Source organism: Xyrauchen texanus, chromosome 12 (genome assembly GCF_025860055.1).
Source record: "Xyrauchen texanus isolate HMW12.3.18 chromosome 12, RBS_HiC_50CHRs, whole genome shotgun sequence".
NCBI lineage: Eukaryota > Metazoa > Chordata > Actinopteri > Cypriniformes > Catostomidae > Xyrauchen > Xyrauchen texanus.
In genome coordinates, this window is record NC_068287.1 from 35,547,470 (window position 1) to 35,571,356 (window position 23,887).

Sequence of the window (23,887 nt, forward strand, 5' to 3'; positions counted from 1 at the left end):
TATTGATGTGAGTCAATATTCATAGGTGTCTTGGCTTAAAAAGGCAGAAATGTGTCATAATGACAGTCTAGATAAGCCCTACCAGTCTGAAACTCATACGTCACACTAAATATTGGATGTTTAGTGCACAATTTTTACAATATATACATTATTACCACACTTTTTATTATTGTGAAATATCTTTTTTTTCCCCAACTGCACGCTGTAAACCCTAATGCTCAAAATATTTAAAGGTGCACTTACTAACTTTTGACTTTGTGTCATTTAGACACTGACACCTAGCCGGTTGGATGCAGCATCGTTTAAAATCAATAGTTTTCAGTTTCAAATGCCATTGTAGAAGTAGTATTCACAGTCAGTCATGATTACTTTATTCAATGAGTGAAAGTGTCAAATAACAGGATGGTTACAGAGATTAAACCAGTAGTATTCGGATGGTCATGTGATTCTTACATGGCAGCCCACATGTGTGGACCCTCTCCATGTAGAATAAAACAGCTTTTATAAGGTTACTGATATGACTGGAGTCTTCTTTTTAATTTGTGCTCATTATTTGCAAAATTACAATTAATGTCTTTAGGAGTTAAACTTTTTAATGAGGAAAAATGACTGTGTGCACCTTTATTTTCAATTGGGAAAAAATTTAATCCTACAAATGAGTTCAAATACATTAACCTTGATGAGTATTTAGAACTTTCTCTTTCTTTTGAGTTCACGAAATGGACACCTTTAAATAACCTAAATAGTTTTTTTGTTATGAATTTAATGAACGTGTCCCTTTAAACTTACAGGAATTTAAATATAACTGAAACTGGGCAGAGGATTTCCATTTTCAAGCATGCATTGCATAGCACTCAACACGGAGAGTAAATGTTAAAATTAAGTGTTATATAAAGTGTCTTTGTGCAAGACTTGTTAGTGTTTAATGTTTTGCTCTGTTAAAGTTTTTGGGGGTTACCATTATGGAGAATAGTGGCGCTTCAGTTTACTTTGAGGACAGGTACAAAATAACATTGTTTGAAAGTATTGCTTTACTTGTTGTGCAAATATTATTCTAAACAATCTTACTTCAATTGAAAGTTAAGTGCCATTAAAATGTGTAACTTTGCATACTATATATTTTAAGTTAAGTCTCAAGTCTCCTTTATTTATAAAGCCCTTTAAAAGGTAAGAGTCAACATGCATATATAGTTAATATATTAGTGTTTACACTGCAGCTGATTGCTGTTCATAATTATTACTCAATTTGCATTACTTGCAAGAAGAGTTTTTTTTTAACCCCAAGAGCTAGTCTTACTTCTTAAAGATGATGAAGAGAAGTGTCCTCTACTGCTAGAAAATAGTTATCAAAGGATTTCAATAAAAAGATTTCATTATTGCTCAAAGAAGTTTCAATGCAACATAACATTATCAGATTGGATTTATCCGTTTTATCATAGCTATTATGGTATTTACTATGATGCCTGAAGATATCCAAGACATTTCAAGGAATAGTCCAGGTCCAATACAAGTCAACAACATTTGTGACATAATTATGGTAATGTTGATTACCACAAAAATGAATTAGGCTTGTCCCTTTTTCCATTAATATAGAAGCAAAGATTGAGGTTTAGTGAGGCACTTGCAATGGAAGTGAATAGGGACACATTTCAGATGGTTTAAGGACAGAAATGTGCAGCTTATAAAAGCACTTACATTCATTTTTTTGTTAAAACTTGTGTATCATTTGAGCTGAAAGTTGTTTAAATCATTGGTTTAACAGTTGTTTTAGGGTTAATGGCGATATGTCGTCATGGCAACAAAGTTGTAAAAAAACTCAGAAAAGAGATTTTATGGCCCTAAATCATGTTAACACACATATTGCTTACGCCTTGTGCATGTACTTTTAAAACAGTATTTTAATGTTTACAGCCCCATTCACATCCATTGTAAGTGCACCAATGTAATCTAGATTTTAAGGACAAGTCAAAATAAATTATTGTGGTTATCAACATATTCCCACAAATTATGTTGAATGACTTGTATTGAACCCAGAATATTCCTTTAAGATAAGTCTTAATTGTATAGAGTACGATAAAACAAATACATTGTGCAAATATTTTCAGACATTATGCATTTTAACAGAAGAGACCACATAAATAATTGTATAATGGGCATCTAAAATAATCATCAAAATGTTTTTGAGTTCGTTAAATCAAGACACTGAATTTGAAGTGTCGCCAATATAGCTACATCTTGACATCTACCAATATCTGTCCCCATAATTTCTTCACCATTTCATTCTAATAATTACTTTGACATTCTGTATTATTACATATACAGTATGATATGCCTTAAATCACCAATTTAAGTGGACTTTCAAGTTATACTAGACATACGAAAAAGACTAGGTGTTCACGATATATCATGAATAAGACAATTCATATTCTGCAAGGAAAGCTTGCAATCAAACAAAAAGTAAAAACATGTTTATTCTCTTCACTTGTCTGCCTTTTTACTCTACTTCAGATTTAGAGTTTACTGGTCTTAAGCCTCAAACCGTAACTTTTGACCTTTCAGTTACAGCAATCATTTATGCCCAAAAACCCCATGTGTGGAGAAGAGTAATAAAGGAGATAACTGAAGAGCTTCAAATCAAACATTAACTGCAAAAGATGTGGAGCAGACAGAAGATGCCATCTCATCTCCGCTCAGATGGTAATGCGGATCAGAGGTCAAGGCATTAGTTGATGATGCACTCTTTACAATTTCTGGTGATTTTTTCAGGCTTGGCATCTTGAGCCTTCAGGATAGCTGCCATGATCTATGAGGATTGGAAAAAGGAAAACGATGAAAATGAACAGAATTAAACAAACCATATAAAGTTTAATCAAAATTCGAATGAAGTGGTTTTCAACCAGGCCCTGTGAATGTGAAACATTAAAAAATTAGCTTTAAAGGGTGCTGCAAGTGATTTTAGGCCATCCCACCCTTCAAAGATACATCATCATAGTTACTTAAACCATTCACTCACTGAGCACTTTATTAACACACACACACACACACACACACACACACACACACACACACACACACACACACACACACACACACACACACACACACACACACACACACACACACACACACGTTGTGTTTCCATGTTTTATGGGGACTTTCCATAGACATAATGGTTTTTATACTGTACAAACTTTATATTCTATCCCCTAAACCTAACCCTACCCCTAAACCTAACCCTCATAGAAAACTTTCTGCATTTTTACATTTTCAAAAAACATAATTTAGTATGATTTATAAGCTGTTTTCCTCATGGGGACCGACAAAATGTCCCCACAAGGTCAAAAATTTCAGGTTTTACTATCCTTATGGGGACATTTGGTCCCCACAAAGTGATAAATACACGCTCACGCTCACACACACACACACACACACACACACACACACACTCATGTAGTGTTTCCATGTTTTATGGGGACTTTCCATAGACATAATGGTTTTTATACTGTACAAACTTTATATTCTATCCCCTAAACCTAACCCTACTCCTAAACCTAACCCTCACAGAAAACTTTCTGCATTTTTACATTTTCAAAAAACATAATTTAGTATGATTTATAAGCTGTTTTCCTCATGGGGACCGACAAAATGTCCCCACAAGGTCAAAAATTTCGGGTTTTACTATCCTTATGGGGACATTTGGTCCCCACAAAGTGATAAATACACGCACACACACACACACACACACACACACACACACACACACACACACACACACACAGCTTAAGCTAAACATAAAAATGCATGAATTCCTTTGCTTTTGAAAACAAAACATCAAACTAAGTTACATTTATTAAAAAGATAGATAACAGAAACACACTTTTCAACAAAATATTTAACCAATAGAAGCTTGTTACGTTTTAAATTAAACAATAGATATACAGTTTAAAATGTATACAAAATTATTTAGACACTTGATAATGGCTTCATTAAAGATCACGTTTAAGTGTTTTAGTTTTTAACAGTAGTTTGCAATCCTTTCATACCCAAAACTTCTTGACAACGTCTGGCTAAAGAATCAAGTTTCTGTAAAAGCTGTGGTGAAAGTTTCCTCCAGGTTTCAGCCACCAAAGCTTTCAGTTCATCCATACTAGATCATCATTGATTTGACATTTTCTTCATAGGTGCTCTCACCAGATCAGCAAAAAAAAAAAAACAACTACATTTTGCAATCTTTATCTGCATAAAAGTTCAAAGATGAAGGATTTGGGGCAAAAGGGGAGCATTCATCAGTCATATAATCAAATCTATCTTCAAGTTCCTCTTTGCATTAAAACGTTTATCTAGACTTGGAGTATATCTGTTGGTTTTCAATTATACGGCTTGGTACGCATTTGTACCGCGGTTCATCTGATTTTGAAGTCTAGCGACACATATGAAGTATCTGGTTTAGCAGCGTCAAATACACAGGCAGAGGCACAACCTCAGCTAATGCACCTGTATGGCTCTTGTAGATCGATACGGCTCAATGGACAGAGTACAGCGAGTGCAAAGCTCTTAAATCTTAAACTTGCAACTTTACGAGAATCAGTGAGAAGGTGCCAGAAGTGGAAACCATTTGAATTCAGCACAGAATTCTACATCACCACCCTGGAATTTACTATAGTAACACTAACTATACATTAGGCAGAACTAGATTATTTATATGAATACATTATTTTATTTAATTAGGTGAGTGAGGGAATATATATATATATATATATATATATATATATATATATATATATATATATATATATATATATATATACAGCTTACAAATATTTATATTTTATTTATTATTTTCACATGTGTTTAGAGTAGGCCTACAAAAATGCCATAGTTTGTTTTATAGAAATCATGTTACATCTAACCATGGTAGTGAAGAAGATTCACAAATGCATAGGAATAAATACAAGTTCAGCTTAAGCATCCAAATATTTTTAAAAAGTAAAAAAAAAAAAGTGCCCAATCTGGTCTTCTGCTGTTGTAGCCCATCCGTTCTCAAGGTTCAGTGTGCTTATTCTGAGATGCTATTCTGCTCAGTAAAATTGTACAGAGCGGTTACATATGTGAGTTACCGTAGCCTTTCTGTCAGCTCGAACTAGTCTGGCCATTCTCCGTTGACCTCTCTCATCAACAATGCATTTCTGTCCTCAGAACTGTCGCTCACTGGATGTTTTTAGTTTTTAGCACCATTCTGAGTAAACTCTAAAGACCGTTGTGCAGTCCCAGGAGATCAATATTTACAGAAATACTCAATCCAGCCCATCTGGCACCAACAATCATACATAGGTCAAAATCAAAAATTTTTCCCCATTCTGATGGTTGATATAAACATTAACTGAAGCCCCTGACCCATGTCTCCATGCTTTTATGCATTGCACTGCTGCCACACAATTGGCTGATGAGATAATTGCATGAATAATTCGGTGTACAGGCATTCCTAATAAAGTGCTTATACTGAGTGTACATAAGCCTTTCTGATAAAACGGTGCGTGTCAATCTGTTGACACTTTTATTGTTGTTGTTTACAGTGCTATCACAGAGATAGGTGTGAATTCTCAGGACACCTACACTTTTACCATGATATCTGGATATTTTATGTGTGGTATTCCAAAAAAATCACATACAGCACATTTAACAGGTTCTGTTTCATGTTCAATGTTTTTAAATCATTCATCATTATTACTCCTGTAATAAATACTTTTAATGGTGACATTTCCCCCTATGAGCTCTTTTTGTTTGGAAGGGGAAACATTAAAAGGTGTACTCAAAAACATATGTCATCTTGGACTAACACTGACACCTAGCGGATTGAATACAGAATCATTTCAAATCAATAGTTCCCCGTCTGTCGCTCTCTCCACGTTGTGTTGGAGAAGTGACACTAGGGGTCTCTCTTGAGCGCCGAATATGCCTCTGATCCATTGAAAAAAGGCAAATGAGAAGTTGGCAGTCAGTATTTGCATACCCCGCCCCCGGACATACGGGCATAAAGGCGAGGCAAATACTAGAGTTCATTCAGAAATTTTCTTCGGAGCCGATGGTTGTGCATGCTGTTCGCGTGAGATCACACCAGTTCCTGTATTCCTCTGACGCTCTGCATGCTGTTGGATTGAGGGCGCATTACAGCGGGGATTTCTCCTTCTTGCACGGCAGTGCAATTGCCCCTGGGCGCTTCGACAGTGCAGAAACCCAACTCTAAGAGAGTTGTTTAAGAGAGTGATTTTTTCTAAAAGAGCAATACACAGCGGTGTTGAACGTCCTTTTCAGGACGCGTCTTTTTAAAGACGTGTTTCCGCCTCTGTGTAGTTTCCGGATGCGGTCGATTTCTCCCAACTCCTACGGTCATAAAAACTGCCTGGCGTACCTGGGTTGCGATTACACGCAGGCAGCGTTTTTATGAATGGTCTATGTTTTCAGTGCGAGAACATAGCCATGACAGCATTGCGGTCGTAGGCTTTTTCTTGTAGTGAGAGAAAGCCACTTCAGCCGCCCCCGCGCCTCGCCTCTTTCCCACGGGATTGGGGCAGGCGCCGCGGGCGATGAAGGTGATTTGGGGATAAAGATGGGCTGTGTTCGCCGGGTACCCCCCCGCGAACCACCCGCCTCCCCAGCACGCTTGCTTGCTCCCATCTGCTCGGGATGAGTGCGGCCCGCTTCACGGCCGGCCTGCCGGTCCCTTGAGCTCATCTTCAAGCCAAGCTTCCTTGCTCCTCCGCTCTCACTACCCTCGGCGGTAGAGCGGTCCCAGACCACTCCCCCCCTGCACGCCATGGCCCCCCCCTGCAGTCCACCGGGTCAAGGCTCCAAAAATGTGCACTTGGGTAGTCCTGTTCTTGACGTGCTGCAGGAACTGCACTCGAACACGCGATGGCGCCCCTTGTGGTCTGGAAACTCAACACATGGACTGGACCTGGTCGCAGTAGAGGAGGTAGACAAAGCACACTTTCTCAAATGCTCCCGTCTCCCAGCTCCGTCCATTCGGCGACACCACCTGACGACTCTACCCAACAGCCCTCAGTGGTGAAGAAGCAGACGGAGGCTATTTCACACATCCTGCCCTGCCACAAACGTGCCGCCAGGGGCCATGCCCTGTCTGCTCGCCGAGGGCGTCCTCCTGCGGCTTTCAAGAAAGAAAGAAAAGCGGTGCTCTGCCTCAACAAACATGGGCCCAGCTCTCTGCCCTGGCGTCGAGCTCCCCGCAGAAGATGGACGCCCCCTCATCTCACGGACCCCCTCGAGGACCCGGAAGGCTCCCAGGCGCTCCTGAGATGACCGACCCAGAGACTGAGACGTTAGCTCCGAGCTGGTAAGACCACTCCGTTCCCGGTGGAGGGCCGGGAGGAGAATCTTTTGTTGAATTAATTTCATTTGCCACACCCCCTAACGGGGGCTGCGGTACTCACATTCTCAATAATAGAGCTATTTCCTTTTTTGTCTCTGGGTCACCTGGCCCGCAAATGCCGTTCTCACGGCACTCTGCCACCAGGCCTCAACAGTCCCGGCATGCTGAATGCGGCCCCAGATCCGCCTTCAGCCCCACGACTGTTCTCCGGCCGGCCGGTTCTGACGAGTCCAGAGGACGCCACTAAAGGACCTCCTCCTCAGTCACCAACCCGCCCCCTGCCGGATGTCCGGAGCAAGGTAAGTGCTTTGAGTCTTTTCTCAGCACCAGAGCCTCGGGACGCGTCCGCGCCTCCCGACGGCGTACTACCTGCTCCGCCCTGCTGCGAAGCCCCGCCGGGTACGTCAAAAATAACCATCCCTTTGGTGCACCTAGCACGGAGATTGGATGCGTGGCTTTCACTTCCCAACCCGTCTCGCTGGCTGGACCGGACCATCCGACTCGGTTACGCTATTCAGTTTGCCAGTCCCCGTCCCCCTTCACGGGCGTCCGCTTTACCGCAGTGCACGGCCAACATGCCAAATTCCTGCACGCGGAGATCGCTACTCTCTTACTCAAAGACGCGATAGAGCCTGTCCCTCCAACCGAAATGAAGAAGGGTTTCTACAGCCCTTACTTCATTGTACCCAAGAAAGGCGGCGGCTTACGACCAATCTTGGACCTGCGAGTTTTCAATCGAGCGCTGCTCAAACTCCCGTTCAAAATGCTCACGCACAAATGCATCTTGACAAGCGTCCAACACCTAGATTGGTTCACAGCGTTAGACCTGAAGGACGCGTACTTCCACGTCTCAATCTTGCCGTGACACCAACCTTTTCTACGGTTTGCGTTCGACGGCCAGGTGTTCCAGTACAAAGTCCTCCCCTTCGGCGTGTCTCTGTCCCCTCGCGTCTTCACGAAAGTCACAGAGGCAGCTCTTGCCCCGCTCCGAGAAGCCGGCATCCACATACTCAACTACCTCGACGACTGGCTCATATTGGCCCACTCCCGAGAGTTACTATGCGCTCACAGAGACCAGGTGCTCAGGCACCTCAGCCGCTTGGGGCTTCAGGTCAACCAAGAAAAGAGCAAGCTCACCCCGGTCCAGAGCATCTCCTTTCTCGGCATGGAGTTAGACTCAGTCTCAATGTCCGCACGTCTCACCAACGAGCGTGCGCAGTCGGTGCTGGAATGCCTCGCCAAATTCAGGCCAGGCACAACGGTCCCTTTAAAACACTTCCAGAGGCTCCTGGGGCATATAGCATCCTCCGCCGCGACCACGTCGCTGGGGTTGATGCATATGAGACCGATTCAGCACTGGCTTCAGACTCAAGTTCCGAGACAAGCATGGCGCCACGGCACGCACCGTGTGACGATCACCCATGCCTGCCGAAAAACACTACAACCCTGGACAGACCTCTGCTTTCTACGGGCAGGAGTGCCCCGACGCATCCTGGTCACTACCGACGCCTCCAGATTGGGTTTGGGCGCCGTGTGCAAAGGGCACGCAGCCGCGGGCCGTTGGAGAGGGGCCCCGCTGCGCTGGCATATCAATTGCCTAGAGTTGTTGACTGTTTTCTTTGCCCTGCAGCGGTTTCTCCCGTTAATCTGAGACAAACATGTCCTAATCAGGTCAGACAGCACCACTGCGGTAGCGTACATAAATAGCCATGGCGGCGTATGCTCCCGCCACATGTCACGACTCGCCCGTCGTCTCCTCCTTTGGAGCAAGCAGAGACTCCGGTCGCTGCGTGCCACTCACATCCCCGGCAAGCTCAATGTGGTAGCGGACACACTGTCACGACAGAGCTTACCCAGTGGAGAGTGGAGGCTCCACCCCCAGTCGGTCCAGCTGATTTGGGAACGGTTCGGCAGAGCCCAGGTAGACCTGCTTGCCTCCCGAGAGACCTCCCACTGCCCGCTCTGGTACGGCCGAACAGAGGCTCCCTTGGGACAGACGCGCTGGTGCACAGCTGGCCTGCGGTGCTACGCAAGTATGTTTTTCCCCCAGTGAGCCTTCTTGCACAGGTGCTGTGCAAGGTCAGGGAGGACGAGGAACAAGTCACACTAGTGGCTCCCTACTGGCCCAACCGGGCCTGGTTTTCGGACCTCGTGCTCCTCGCGACAGCCCCTCCCTGGCGGATTCCCCTGAGGAAGGACCTTCTTTCTCAGGGGCAGGGCACGCTCTGGCATCTGCATCCAGGCCTCTGGAAACTCCACGTCTGGTCCCTGGACGGGACGCGGAAGATCTAGCTGGTCTACCACCTACCGTCGTAGACACGATCAACCAAGCCAGAGCCCCTTCTACCAGGCAGCTTTACGCCCAGAAGTGGCGCCTGTTCGCAGATTGGTGTTCTTCCAGGGCTGAAGGCCCACAGAGGTGCGCAGTTAGGTCAGTGCTCTTATTCCTGCAGGAGAGGCTGGAGGGGAGGCTGTCCCCTTCCACCCTAAAGGTGTATGTCGCTGCTACCGCAGCTCACCACAACGCAGTAGACGGTAAGTCTCTTGGTAAGCACTGTTCCCCTCCTGGGACCTCTCGGTAGTCCTCAGTGGGCCTCCAGAGACCTCCCTTCGAGCCGCTAGAATCAGTTGGACTCAGGGCCCTCTCCCTTAAGACGGCCCTGCTGATCGCGCTCGCTTCCATCAAGAGGGTCGGGACCTGCAAGCGTTCTCTGTCTGTCCGGCAGACACTCATGTGATCCTAAGACCACGACCGGGCTATGTGCCCAAGGTTCCTACCATGCCCTTCAGAGACCAGGTAGTGAACCTGCAAGCGTTGCCCCGGGAGGAGGCAGACCCAGCCCCTTCGTTGCTGTGTGCGGTACGTGCTTTGCGTACCTACCTGGACCGCACGCAGAGCTTCAGACGCTCTGAGCAGCTCTTTGTATGCTTTGGGGGACAGCGGAAAGGAAACGCTGTCTCCAAACAGAGGCTTTCCCACTGGGTTGTAGATGCCATTTCATTGGCTTATCACACCCAGGCCGTGCCCCCACCCTTGCAGGTCCGAGCTCACTCGACAAGGAGTGTTGCGTCCTCGTGGGCACTGGCTAAGGGTACCTCCCTGGCAGACATTTGTAGAGCAGCGGGTTGGGCGACACCCAACACCTTTGTGAGATACTACAATCTCAGGGTTGAGTCAGTTTCATCCCGTGTTTTCTCAGGTCCGAGCCAGTAGAACTCAGTAACACGCTGATGGGCTGGCCGGGTGAATCGCTTGCGTATACGCCCTTTCCCTCGCTTGAGGTAAAACAGTGCGTCTTTTTTCCCAGGAGACTCCACTCAACGTGAATCCCTGGTTGATTCCTCCCTAGCCCTGTAACGGATGTAACCTCTGTTCCCTGATGGAGGGAACGAGACGTTGTGTCTTCCCGGCCATGTCGCTGAGCCGAACCGCTGTAGTGGCCAGAACCATTTCCGGCTCCTCAGAAAAATCCTGAATGAACTCTAGTATTTGCCTCGCCTTTATGCCCGTATGTCCGGGGGCGGGGTATGCAAATACTGACTGCCAACTTCTCATTGGCCTTTTTTCAATGGATCAGAGGCATATTCGGCGCTCAAGAGAGACCCCTAGTGTCGCTTCTCCGACACAACGTCTCGTTCCCTCCATCAGGGAACGGAGGTTACATCCGTAACCTAGACGTTTTCAGTTCCAGATGCCATTGTAGAAATTTAGCATTCAGTAATGATTATTTTAATCAATGAGTGAAAGTGTCGGATAACAGGACGGTTACTGAGATTAAGAGAGTAGTATTCGGCTGGTCATGTGATTCGAACATGGCAGCCCACATGTGTGGACCCTCTCCATGCAGAATAAAACAGCTTTTATAAGGTTACTGATATGACAGGAGTCTTCTTTTTAATGTGTGTGCTCAGGATTTCCTACATATATTACAAAATTACAAATCATGTCTTTTGAGTTCAACTTATTTTTAATGAGGAAAAAATTCCTGAGTGCACCTTTAAGTCATAAAATCATGTAAAAACTGAAATACTTTCTAATATTTACATCCTCCTCATAAGGGTAACCACTCGTTTCTAACTTTGAGAAGACCAAATGTTCATTGATCTCAATCTCAAAGCTCCCTATAAAGATGAAATAGATTGACCACAGATAGTATTGAAATCACATACACTTGTGGAATCTAGGAACAAACATGGACAGTCAGAAGGACAGTTTGTACTCAACCTATTCTGCCCACGAAGCCAGACACCTTCGCATGGGGAAACTTCGCGCTTATGTTCCGCTTCAGCTCCTCGAAGCTGGGCTTGTACCCTCATCCGCCACTAGTAGTTTAGAGCACAAACATTTGAACATTTTGTCTAAAATATGCTAATTGAAAGTCATTAGGGTGCATGTAATGGGCTTGCTTTGTTGTTAAATCGTTTTTCTTCTACATAACATAAGGTGACATCTTACAATAACTCCACACCAGACACGGTCTCTCTAAACCTCCCTGGACAGCTTTTTAGGGTATTAAAGTGGCCGCTAAAAAAAGCGACACAGCATGTGTTGCCAGATTCTAGAGATGGACGGATCGATCCTAAAGTATAGATACTTCCGATACTGATGTCGTATTACAAAATATCGATCCTCACACAAAAATATCGATACTAAAATGTTTTTAAACTAGGGATATTATTTGGCTACCATGAACATAAACAATAATCATAAGCTTCAAAGTGAAATAAAAAGGATTGGGCTATCTGTCCAGGATGGGCAACTATTTTAGGGATATGGGCGATACCACTTATATTCTTTTCAATCCGATACCAAGTAATTTTAGGCCAGTATCGCCCATAACGATATCAATACCTCTAATAAATTAAATTTTAACTAATTCTTTGAATAAAATTAGTAACAAATAATGACTTAAAGTGTTTATATATTTATAGGCCTAAGCATAAAATGATTATGCTGCTTTGTTTACCTTTTAAGAATTTTGAAAGTATAAGCAACATATAAAACCGTAAAATGAACCATAGATATCATTATATGGCTACTATTACTAAACCATAAGTTACTGGATACTACAGTAATGCTGTACTAAAACCATACTAAAAACAACATGGTTACTACAGTCGTGGTTACTAAATATTACTACAGTAAATCCATGGGTAGTTTTCATTAGTGTATAATTTATTAACAAGGACTTAAGATCATTATCAATGTTTTAACACCTCTTAATTTAATTAACCAGTTAAAATGGTCACACCAGTCCATTATAATACGTTTCATGTATAGTTTTGTCATTACTTGGTATGAATAAATCCAGACGCTGTTTTTCTGTCATTATCTCAGGAAAGCATTGCTCCCTCTTTGAACAAGTGCTATTGAGTGAAAGGGTAAGCGATGTCTGACTGCTGGTGTATTTGAGCATTTCTGCGCATCAAGATGAGCGGAAGAAAAAATAGTTCCGGTGCCATGCAACAAGTCATATAATTAATCATTTCAACTTCGAAGCTTATGAGATACATTAAAATGAATGTTGAAACCGTGGTTTTACTACAGCAATATTATGTGGTAACTATAGTTTAACTAAATGGTTACTGTAGTGAAACCATGGTTAATTTATGTATAGGGGTAAACAAAACAGAAGTCTAATACATTTCTGTTATGGCTCACAAATGTAAAATAATAATAATAATAATAATAAAATAGTAAAATAATAATAATGACGAATTATGACAAAAGTCATATTTTATATGACCACTTTTATCCCAATAAATCGCAAAAAAATAAAAATAAAATAACGACGAATTATAACAAAATTAATATTTTACATTTCCAATTTATCTCAATAAATCGCCAAAAAATAAATAAAAAAAAATAATAAATAATGACGAATTATAACAAAATTAATATTTTACATTTCCAATTTTATCCCAAGGAATCGAAAAAAAAATCTGTTTAGTAGAAGTATCGGTATCGATATCAACGTTATTGGACTTCAAATTATCAGATCGAAAAGAAAATAAGTGGTATCGCCCAGGGGCGAAAATTTCATCAAAATGTTGGGGGGGGACAATAAACATAACAATTCTCAAGAGCAATTTTTGAAGGGGACACCAACTTTTTTTTTGTTGTTGCCCCATTTGCATATGTATTATTTTATTTCTTAAACAATTGTTTTAAGAATATATCATTATATTATTTACAATACACATATTTAATCCCCCCCCCCTCACAATTTCCGCCTATGGTATCGCCCATCCCTACGGGATTCGTGCATAAAACCCCCAAATAGTTTATATGAAAATGAAATGCACAAACCAGAACACTACAACATTTCCTTTACAACCGAGACATCACAATGATGTGACGCAAATTTAAAGTTTCCAAAAACCTTTCCATTTACCCATGTTTCTTTATTCACACATATAAACAGTCGCGCACAGAACAGGAACAAATGTGCTGCCCTGGGAAGAAGCCAAATAATGAAAGTATGCCAGTGTGCTATTATGATATCAGTTATGTGTTTTTAATTATGTCATACAAAGGTTATATATATATATATAAAATCCGTCCTAAACTTTTACGCTGTTTTGGCTCATTCCAAATTCCAAGAAAACTACATCTTTGTAGGCGAATTCACGCTAATACGCGGAACAAAGTTAGACAGCTGTGATCGCGGACGTAACGCAATTGATTTTCAATCATCTCGTGTTCTTGTGCGCACATCCATGAGTCACTTTTAAATCGAGTTACTTTATGATAGGCTACTTCTATGATCAGAATTTATCCCTCAGTGTTCTCAACAACATTAAACTTCTAGCCAAATGCACCAGTAGCCTGGTCATTGCAACTTCTCCAAGAAAAACTCACAGATAAGACATGGCATTAATCACCAATAGATATCAGGGTCATTTCCCCATTTTCGACATGTTCTCTTACATTTTTACCGCTTTGTAGTTTTTAAGATTGTCTAATCTCTATCACAAAAATCAACACCTGCAGATCGCGCACATTCTTACTGGTGGGTGTTGCAACTCATTGAACACATTTTCCTGTCAATCAGTGTTCTGGCTATTTGATTGAACGATTGTGGCTTCCGGTCATTTAAATGCCCCTCAGCCAGATATCTGGTTTGACTTGATGGACCAAAAAATAAATAAAAATAATTCACCAACACTACAATTAAAAACACACAAAACTACTTCAAATAAATTCTTGCAAGTAGCTTGAGCTTTATTCTGACATTAGTTACAGCTGTATGTTCCCTACAGTACTTCAAACAAACTTTCAATTTCAACCATTTTTAGGCTTGGCCAGGAGACCTCTTCATGCTGAGCTGAAATATGGGAGGACATAAAGGACACAAAGTAAACACTTGAGGTGCCTTGAAACTTGGAAGTCCCACAAAGACATCTGCAAATGTAACTATGCTGGTTTACTGTAGATGAACAGAGCATTTCCTTTTTAGTATATTAGCAGTATCATTACACTCTTCACATTTATTCTTTATTATAAACCCCAAAATGTGAAAAAGTAACAAATAAACCAAAGAATAGGGACACCAGTTGGCAACGTGGCTTTATCAAAAAACAAAAGATATTAACCTCACTTTTGGCTTCCTCCTAACTGTTCTCCCATCTTTCTGCTCCTGCTTTATGGCTGCTTGGACTGCACACCTCATACCGTAACTGCTTACTTTAGAGTTACGGTAATCATTTATGTCCAGCAACCAGACAGGAGGAGTGAAGAGGAGGGGACAATAAGGATCAAGCACCAGAGCTCTCTTATTAGACATTTATTTCCTTTGCTTATTGATTCTTAGACTTACATGATCAAATTATGTTAACAGGCACATGCAAGGGAATTTTAGGACTTCTCAAAGTAGTCATAGGTGCTGATATAATCAATTGAGCCAAATGTGAAGGGTTAAGAGGTTAAAGAATGACACAAGGAGGCCGGCTCTTGGTGATCTTCTCCACAGGCTGGCCATCATAGGCCCTTTGGATAGCAGCCATAATCTTGTGAAGGAGAGAAAGGAGAAAATAAAGAGAGACATACATGTTTAAATCACAAGTCATTATTACTATTCAAAGTAAGGAGTTCTGTCATCACACTCATGATGTATAATATAACCTCTTTTGTGATCCATAGAAGAATGTCGTGCAGGTTTGGAACAACATGAGGGCGAGTAAACAATAACAGAATTCTCTAAAGGAATAGTAATAACAGTTTAACAAAAAAGAAAAATTCTCACATAATTTACTCACTGTCATGCCATCCCAGTTGCGTATGACTTTCTGCTGCTGAACAAAAATTAAAATTATTTAGAAGAATATTTCAGCTCTGTAGGTCCATTCATTGCAAGTCAATAGGGTCCAAAACTTTGAAGCTCTAAAAGCACATGAAGACAGCATAAATTTAATCCAGAAGACTGGTTAAATCCATATCTTCAGAAGCAATATTATGTGTGTTGGTGAGAAACAACATTGAAGTCTTTTTTAACTCCACATTCATTTTCACATTCCTCTTAATTTGTTTTTGGCAATTCACATTCATCATGCATATCGCCACCTACTGGGCAGGGAGAATTTATAGTAGGAAATAATTATTTAAATTTTAATCTGTTTCTCACCCACACCTATCATATTGCTTCTGAACATATATATTTAACCACTAGAGACTTTATGGTTTACTTTTATGTGGCCTTTGGGTACCAAACATTTAAAGCTCCAAAAAAAAAAAAATCACACATTCACTTGCATTATATGGACCTACAGATCAGAAATCTTCACTTGTGTTCAGCAGAAGAAAGAAATGCATACACATCTGCGATAACGCGCAGGTGAGTAAATGATAAGACAATTTTTACTTTTTGGGTGAACTATCCCTGTAAGGGAAGAAAGTTTACTTACATCATCCTCATAGGGGAAACCACTGGTTTCCAGCTTTGAGAAGACCAGTTGTCCATTGATCTCTATCTCGAAGCTCCCTGGGAGGTAGAAAAACACATCTATGTAATTTTGCAGATGAACGACGACATCTGTAGGCAAAATTTCTCATGCTTCATATATTTTTCCATAAACATAAATCACTCTGGCCATAAATCTGCAACTCACCCTGCCGGCCTACAAAGCCAGTCACATCCGCATCAGTGAACTCAGCAGTGACGACATGCTTCAGCTCCTGAAAACGGGGCTCGTACCCTCATCCACCACTGCAACACAAGAGTGAAAGTAATGGTTAAAACTAGGGCTGTCAATCGATTAAACATTTTAATCTAATTAATTACATGGTGTCCCGATTAATTAATTGTGATTAATTGCATATACAAATATTTGCTGAGAAAGCCCCTCATATAACAATAATTCAATATATAATGATTATACATATTTATATCAATATATAGTTATACTTAGTTATCGTTAAATATTTTATATATATATATATATATATATATATATATATATATATATATATAGCGGGAGCCAGCTGGTAGATAGCTGAACAGTGTGTAAACCTAACTCTCCTGCCCTCAAGAGGTGCTCTAGCGACTGACGCTAGAGGCTGTAGCCTTTAGCCTCCTTGTTAGAACACCCGCCTCCCACGCCAGAGACCCAGGTTCGAATCCCATTCGGAGCGGGCAAATAGGACCGGTTATATATATATATATACACACACACACACATATATATATATACACACACAAAAAATATTCAGATAATTAAAATGCTTTATATTCCTGTAGCAGAAGAGTTCATCATTGATAAGACAATACAAAAAGCGGCTTTAGAGTACAATGTTTTGTTTACTACCATATTATTGATCATAAGCCAATCATTGACACACAGTTCACAGCAATCCATTTCACAAGTGAATTTGTCAATCAGTTGGAGATTTATTATGAGGGCTTGTTTAAGGACCTGTCAATCTACACCTGCATCAGAATTTTTTTTTAAATGCTTACAAAACTTTTACATCTAGAGCCAAGAGGTATATTAAAACAAACAACAACAAAAAGGAAAATAAAAAGTTCAAATAAAAATATCAAATAGTTTACATATTTCAATACATTTTACAGCTTTCTTATTACTAAAATTGGAAATTGTTTTTAGGTATTGCTGAACCTCTGAATTAAAAATTAAAACTAATGGTTTATAACCACCATACTTACATTTATGAATACAAAACTTTGCCAACAAAAGCAGAACATTAATCAAATAATACTACTTATGAAGAGCTATGTCATAGCTAAAATAAAATGAATAAAACATTTTCAAAACAAATTTGAAAGCTGGGACTAATATGAACTCTAACAATCTTGCAGAAATCAGACCAAAAACAAGTCGAGTAGGAACAATTCCAAAATAAATGAAAACATTTTTCCTCCTGCAGACCACAAAATGTACAGAATATATCGACATCACAATTAAATATCTCTACAAGAAAATAATTAGTGAGGTAGTACTTATAAATAAGTTTGAAGGAAATTTCTTTGATTTTATTCGTGATTAAATATTTATGGGGTAATTTCCAAATTTTTCACCATATCAATCCAGCCACACCCTGCGTCAGACATGCTTGTGTCGTTCGTTGCGTCATAAACATAATATTTTTAGATCACTGTGTCAAGTTAAATATAGATTAATACTCAATCTTTAAACACATCTTGAGATCCCTTAACATTTGCGCTCCTTCAAGTGTTTTGAACGCAAGAACGTAACGCAAGTTTGTGTTGCCGGTTGTTTTCTTCACTGTATAAACTGTGTTGCTCATACAGCTGAAGTTTCACTTACTGCCCTCTGGAGTAAACAGGTGGTACTACAAGCTTGCGTTCCTCAATAATCTTCCTTATTATGGTGCGATTAAATGCGTTCATTTTTTAACGCGTTATTTTTTGTAAAATTAATCGTACTGAATTAACGCGTTAAATCGACAGCCGTAGTTAAAACTGGTGTTTTCAGCAGGAGTAGTTATGCGAGTCTGAATACCATGAATACAATGACTATAATGTGATCACTCACGGGAGATAATCTCCAGAATATTTAACACTAGGTGCTTGCACACAATTTACCGGACGCCAGACTGTCTAGGATCAAAATGTGTTTGTTGTTTATCGTATACTCTGTATCCTAAGCTTCTTCCATCACACTTCCATCAGGTACTCTCGAAATGGAGAAATCTCACCGGCACAAGGGGAGATAAGAGATCCATTTCATGAATCCAGCTCAGATTTTTAAACGACTACTCCATCAAACTATCATTATATGATTTGTTAACGAGACACACGTGGCATATTAGCTGACTGCCCGTGCTAAAACATGATGCACAATAAGCCAGTGCATAATATTTATCGTTAAATACACAGAGGAAGAGATGTTCTGCACTGATGTGTAGCACTGTTAGCAACTTGCTTGAGCTAGTTAATATATCATACTCCTTAAGAAATTTCACCCAAAAACGAGAGAAAATCAACTTTAAATCAGGGATAATTTAGACTTCTATCCTAAAATCACTCACCAGTATTCAACTTTTATTTGCGCACTCATTTTTGCCTAGCTGAGTCACTCAGTGCGCTACTTCCGCGTATCCCTGACTATTCCTTTTAAGAGGAGGGGCTTATGTAAATCTGAACCTCTTGCGCCCCCTATCACCTGGAAGAGGCATTGTGAAATTTAAAAGGGAGCGAAAAGCCACACGATGGCGGCAGGCGTTAACTTGAGTCAAAGAATTAAACGCTCGTTTAAAAATTCAACTTGTCATCTTATAGTAATTTTAGAACTCATCGAGAAAGAAAAACTTAAAAATAGCAGAATTAAACAACTCTTAATTATAAACATATACATTCTGCTTCATTCATAAAATAAATGCTTTCATGCATAAATAAATGCACAAAAAACATAATCCATAAAGAAAATAGTGAAAAACTACATTAAATCAGGGACAACTCAGTTCTGTGCTGTGTATTTGTTGAACTCACAAGCCATTAATTTATACACAGAACTTGTGTAATATTTATTCTTATTACAGTACTTAATTAAATTATATATTCTTACATATATATTATCCCCTCAAAATCTTTACTGATTTTTGCACAGACAAAATGTTTTACTAAATGGGATGTATAGACATGGTTACATTACTGAATTAGACAAACCTTACTGAACTCAACCCACACCTGCCCAATGTACGACATATAAAAGACCAAACAATTAAGAAAAAGTGAGGCTTGCAATGGCCATGGAAGGCTCCCTTATTCCTATCATGATGGCTGATTTGCTGAATAACAAATCCATATCAAGAAACTAAGCCAGGGTCCAGGGCCTTTTGTCATAAGGCATAAGTGACCTAATGGGATTGTTTAGTCCAAAATGAAAAAAGTCCTTAAATGCCACATCGCTAAAATCCACTTATGGGGCTTTTCCACTGTACGGTAGGCCTACAACTCGACTCAACTCGACTCAACTCGACTCAACTCAACTCAACTCAACTCTGCTCACTTTTTTGAGGTTTCCACTGTGGATAGTACCTGGTACCTGGTACTTTTTTAGTACCACCTCGGTCGAGGTTCCAAACGTGTCGAGCCGCTACTAAATGTGACGTAAAATTCCTGCAGATCACTGATTGGTCAGGGAGAATCGTCACTACCAGCGTCACTGGATTTCCGACACGCGACATCAACCCGCTAGTTTTAAAGTTAGCAACAGTGATAAAAGTATTATTTGTTCATGCAACTTTCGAATTGTGAAAAAATAAATGGCTGTGCTCAAAACCACGCCATGGTCAATAAACGAGGTGCAAACGGTCCACTCGTTAGCGATGAGCGAAACGAAAATGTCTCTCAGGAAGTGTCTCACACAGCTACCACTGGACCTACCAACAGTGTAGGGAAAAGTAAAATAAACTTAAGTGACTACAGAACCATCAAGGAAAAGTGAAAGAGGTTCAACCAAATGGACGCTATCTATAACTGCTTTGTGCAGCACAATGAGCTAGTAGCTAACAGCTAGCGGTCGTGTTATTGTTTTGGTCAGTTTGTGTCGTGTTTAAGATGATGTCACGGCAGTAGAGGCGGCGCAACTATGACGATCAGCCTATAATCCCACCCACGCTGATGAAGCACTAATCTGCAGTGGAAATGCAAGCTCAGAAAAGTAAAGCGCGTAGAGTTGAGGCGAGTCGAACCGTAACGTGCAGTGGAAAAGTGCCATAAGTCAGCCAACTCACAGAACTCAGTCATACAGTCCTCCAATGAACGATTCCCCTGGCGGAAATGCAGGAACGGTCTTACTGCTGGGTTCATATATGGTCTAGTCTTCTGTCAGCATGAAAAAAGAGAGAGATGTTAGTGAACCCAATAGCAATTTTTAATGATGAAGAAGACAATCTACAAACAGAAATAGCACAAGGCTTGATGAACAAAAAGACAATTTAGCTCAAAACTGTGGACGATGTGGTTAGGAGCCGTGAACCCCCATTTAAGTGTCCCTTGTAAGCCTAGGTGAGGATGATTACTGGGCATCTTGGGAAATGTAGAGCAGGTGTATTCAAAATAAGAGTCTCTTGAAGCTAGGGGAAAACACAGAACAGTTTGTGATATATATATATATATATATATATATATATATATATATATATATATATATATATATATATATATATATTCTTGCCCCACTTGCAATATCTTTTTCTTGTTTTTAGAATAAATTTAGATAGGTTGATGCTTAAAACAACAACAACAATAATAATAATAATAAAAAGAATAATAAAAAACATCAGCCATTCAATAAACAGATTTTATATATATATATATATATATAAATCTGAAAACAAGTGTAAATATCTGATGCAACTTTGTTTCTCAAATAAAAGTATTTTAAGGATTTTAAAATATTTTTTACTGTAAAATAAGGCAAAACTACTGATTTAGTTTAGATTTCTTTTCCTCCACAGACATTAGCTCTCTGCAAGTTTCCCATCTCTCCCTATTTCTCCCTTCTCTTTTTTTTCTCAAATTCACTACCCCTCGAGCCTCATCAGAATTGATATTCAGCTCGGCAAGAACTCTAAATCTCTTTCAGTCTCTCCTTCCCTCTATCCAGTGGAGAAGATGATTCCAGCCCACATCTATCTCCATTAGTGTAACAGCATAATGCAGGTTAGACAACTACCCCCCCACCCACATCCCTCAGGATCACATTTCTCTCACCACTGTTTTTCCAGGTGGAGAGAGAGAAGGAGGGAGGGAGAGAGAGAGAAAGAGAACAGGGAGGATTTAGACTCTGGCGAATAGAGTTATCCATCCACAGCTTCCTGTCTGTGCTCCTGTGCCACAACGCACAGTGGAGACCCCTCTCAAAGGCCGGCCTGACATAGATCTACTGAAATAGTGTGTTTTTGTGTGTGAGAGAGTGTGTATATTGGTGACTCCTGTCCCATTTATACCCCCTCCAAAAATATTTTTTCTTTATCAGTATTTTTTTTGTTTTGTTCTCCAGTAAAAATATCTAAACATCATTAGAACAAGCCAAATTACATAAGATATTAAAGGGATAGTTCACCCCAAAATGAAATTTCTTTCATCATTTATTCATTCTCATTTCACTTTCTTTTATTAGGGGAACACAAAAGGAGATGTTTGGCAGAATGTTAGACTCAGTCACCATTCAATTTTATTGCATAGAAAAAGATGCAATGAAAGTGAATGTTAACCTAGCATAACATTCTGCCTAATGTTTCCTTTTGTGTTCCATGGATGAAAAAAAAAAGAGTAAAATAAGTTTGGAGTGACATAGCAGTTATTAAATGGTGATAGAATCTTCGTTTTTGACTCCTGTATACCGAGAAATTTACCACATAGTGAATATTGTACTTAAAGCAATAGAAAGGGTAGTTCACCCAGTAATGAAAATGTTCTCATCATTTATTCACTATTATGCCTTCCCAGATGTGTGTGACTTTCTTTCTTCAAAAACAAAGATTTTAGAAGAATATTTCAGCTCTGTAGGTCCTCACACTGCAATGGGTACCAACAATTTGGAGCTCCAAAAAGCACATAAATGCAGCATAAAAGTAATCCAAATGACTCCAGTGGTTAAATCAATGTTTTCCGAAGTGATATGATAGGTGTATGTGAAAAAGAGATAAGTCCTTTTTTTTTTTTACTATAAATTCTCCGCCCTGTCTAGTATGTGGCGATATGAACAAAGATTGTGAATCAGCAAAATCCAAGAAGAATGTGAAATTTGAGATTTATAGTAACAAATTATGAGAGAATAGTCATCTTTGGGTGAACTATCCCTTTCAATGTATTTCTGTTTTGCTATTGACAAATTTTGTTTCTTGTTTTAAGCATAAACTTCATAAACGTTTTCTAGGTTTCTCTGAAAACACATATTTTTATCTTATTTCATTTGATCTAAATACTTATTAAGAAAAACAAATTCTGCAGTGTACCTACTGATATTCTGGAAAAAACTTAACAATACATTTGTATTTGCTAACATTAGTTAACTATATTAATGAATTAACATTATTTATAAACAATCCATTTTAATCACTTATTAATCTTGTTTAATGTTAATTTCTACATATACTAATATTTTTTTTAAATAATTATTGTTTACATATGTTAACATTAGTTAATGCAGCTTACATGAACTAACAGTAAACAATTGTTTCTTTATAAATTAACATTAACAAAGATTAATAAATGCTGTTAAAATATGTTGTTCATTGTTAGTTCATGATACCAAATGCATTTATTAATGTTAACATATAGAACCTTATTGTAAAATGTTACCGAATTGGTGTGTGTGTACTAGTGTTTACTATCCCATTTAAACATGTCGGTTTTGTCTCTAGAGGAGCTTCCACAGATGTAGCCCCTTTCTCTCATACTTTTCCCACAGTCATGAATCCTTCAGACTGCACATAAACCACCTGCAGTCTGCATATTCCCAGAAGACCCCCCCCCCCCCATTATGCCTCACTCTATCTATGCTGCACCACAGCGCCCTTACTTCTTTTCACCCAGCAAAACACACCTGATCACTGGGACCCGTATTAGGATGTCTGATTCTCAGGGGTCCCCCTTCCTGATCCCCAACCGGACAACCCCGGAGAACCAGAACAGGACGTGACAGGTCAACACCAGGATGCCAGGGCAAAGGTCAGGAAGCAATTGTGGGTGGTTAGACGAGGTGGAAGGGCAGAGACTAGAGTAAGTTTTTGAGTGGCTCGACATGAAGGGTGGATCATGGTTAAGGCTTTCCATAATCCCGCCAGCACTGTTTCGATGAAGCCTTAACACTTTGAGCTGCAGTTACTGATTTATAAATCAGAAAAATCGGTGTCAGCTCAATAGATTTGGATGGCAATTCTGGAGGCCAGAGGTGACATTATAATAATACTAGTTTTGATTTTGTTGTATTTAAAGGGTTAGTTCACCCTTTAACCCTTTTTTACTATAAATTCTCCTGCCTGCCCTGTAGGTGGCGATATGTGTGAAG

General features: G+C 40.0%; 1 protein-coding gene across 1 annotated transcript; it reads right to left on the reverse strand.

Annotated features, from left to right (window-relative positions):
* Positions 1-14,596: 14,596 nt before the first annotated feature.
* Positions 14,597-19,016, reverse strand: selenow2a (selenoprotein W, 2a). Its single transcript, XM_052138824.1, has 4 exons — positions 18,897-19,016; positions 16,496-16,593; positions 16,292-16,368; positions 14,597-15,397 (listed from the first exon to the last, which is right to left on the reverse strand). The coding sequence occupies exons 1-4, from the start codon at positions 18,923-18,925 to the stop codon at positions 15,314-15,316; spliced, it is 288 nt and encodes a 95-aa protein (XP_051994784.1). The 5' UTR covers positions 18,926-19,016; the 3' UTR covers positions 14,597-15,313.
* Between the last annotated feature and the right edge of the window lie 4,871 nt (positions 19,017-23,887).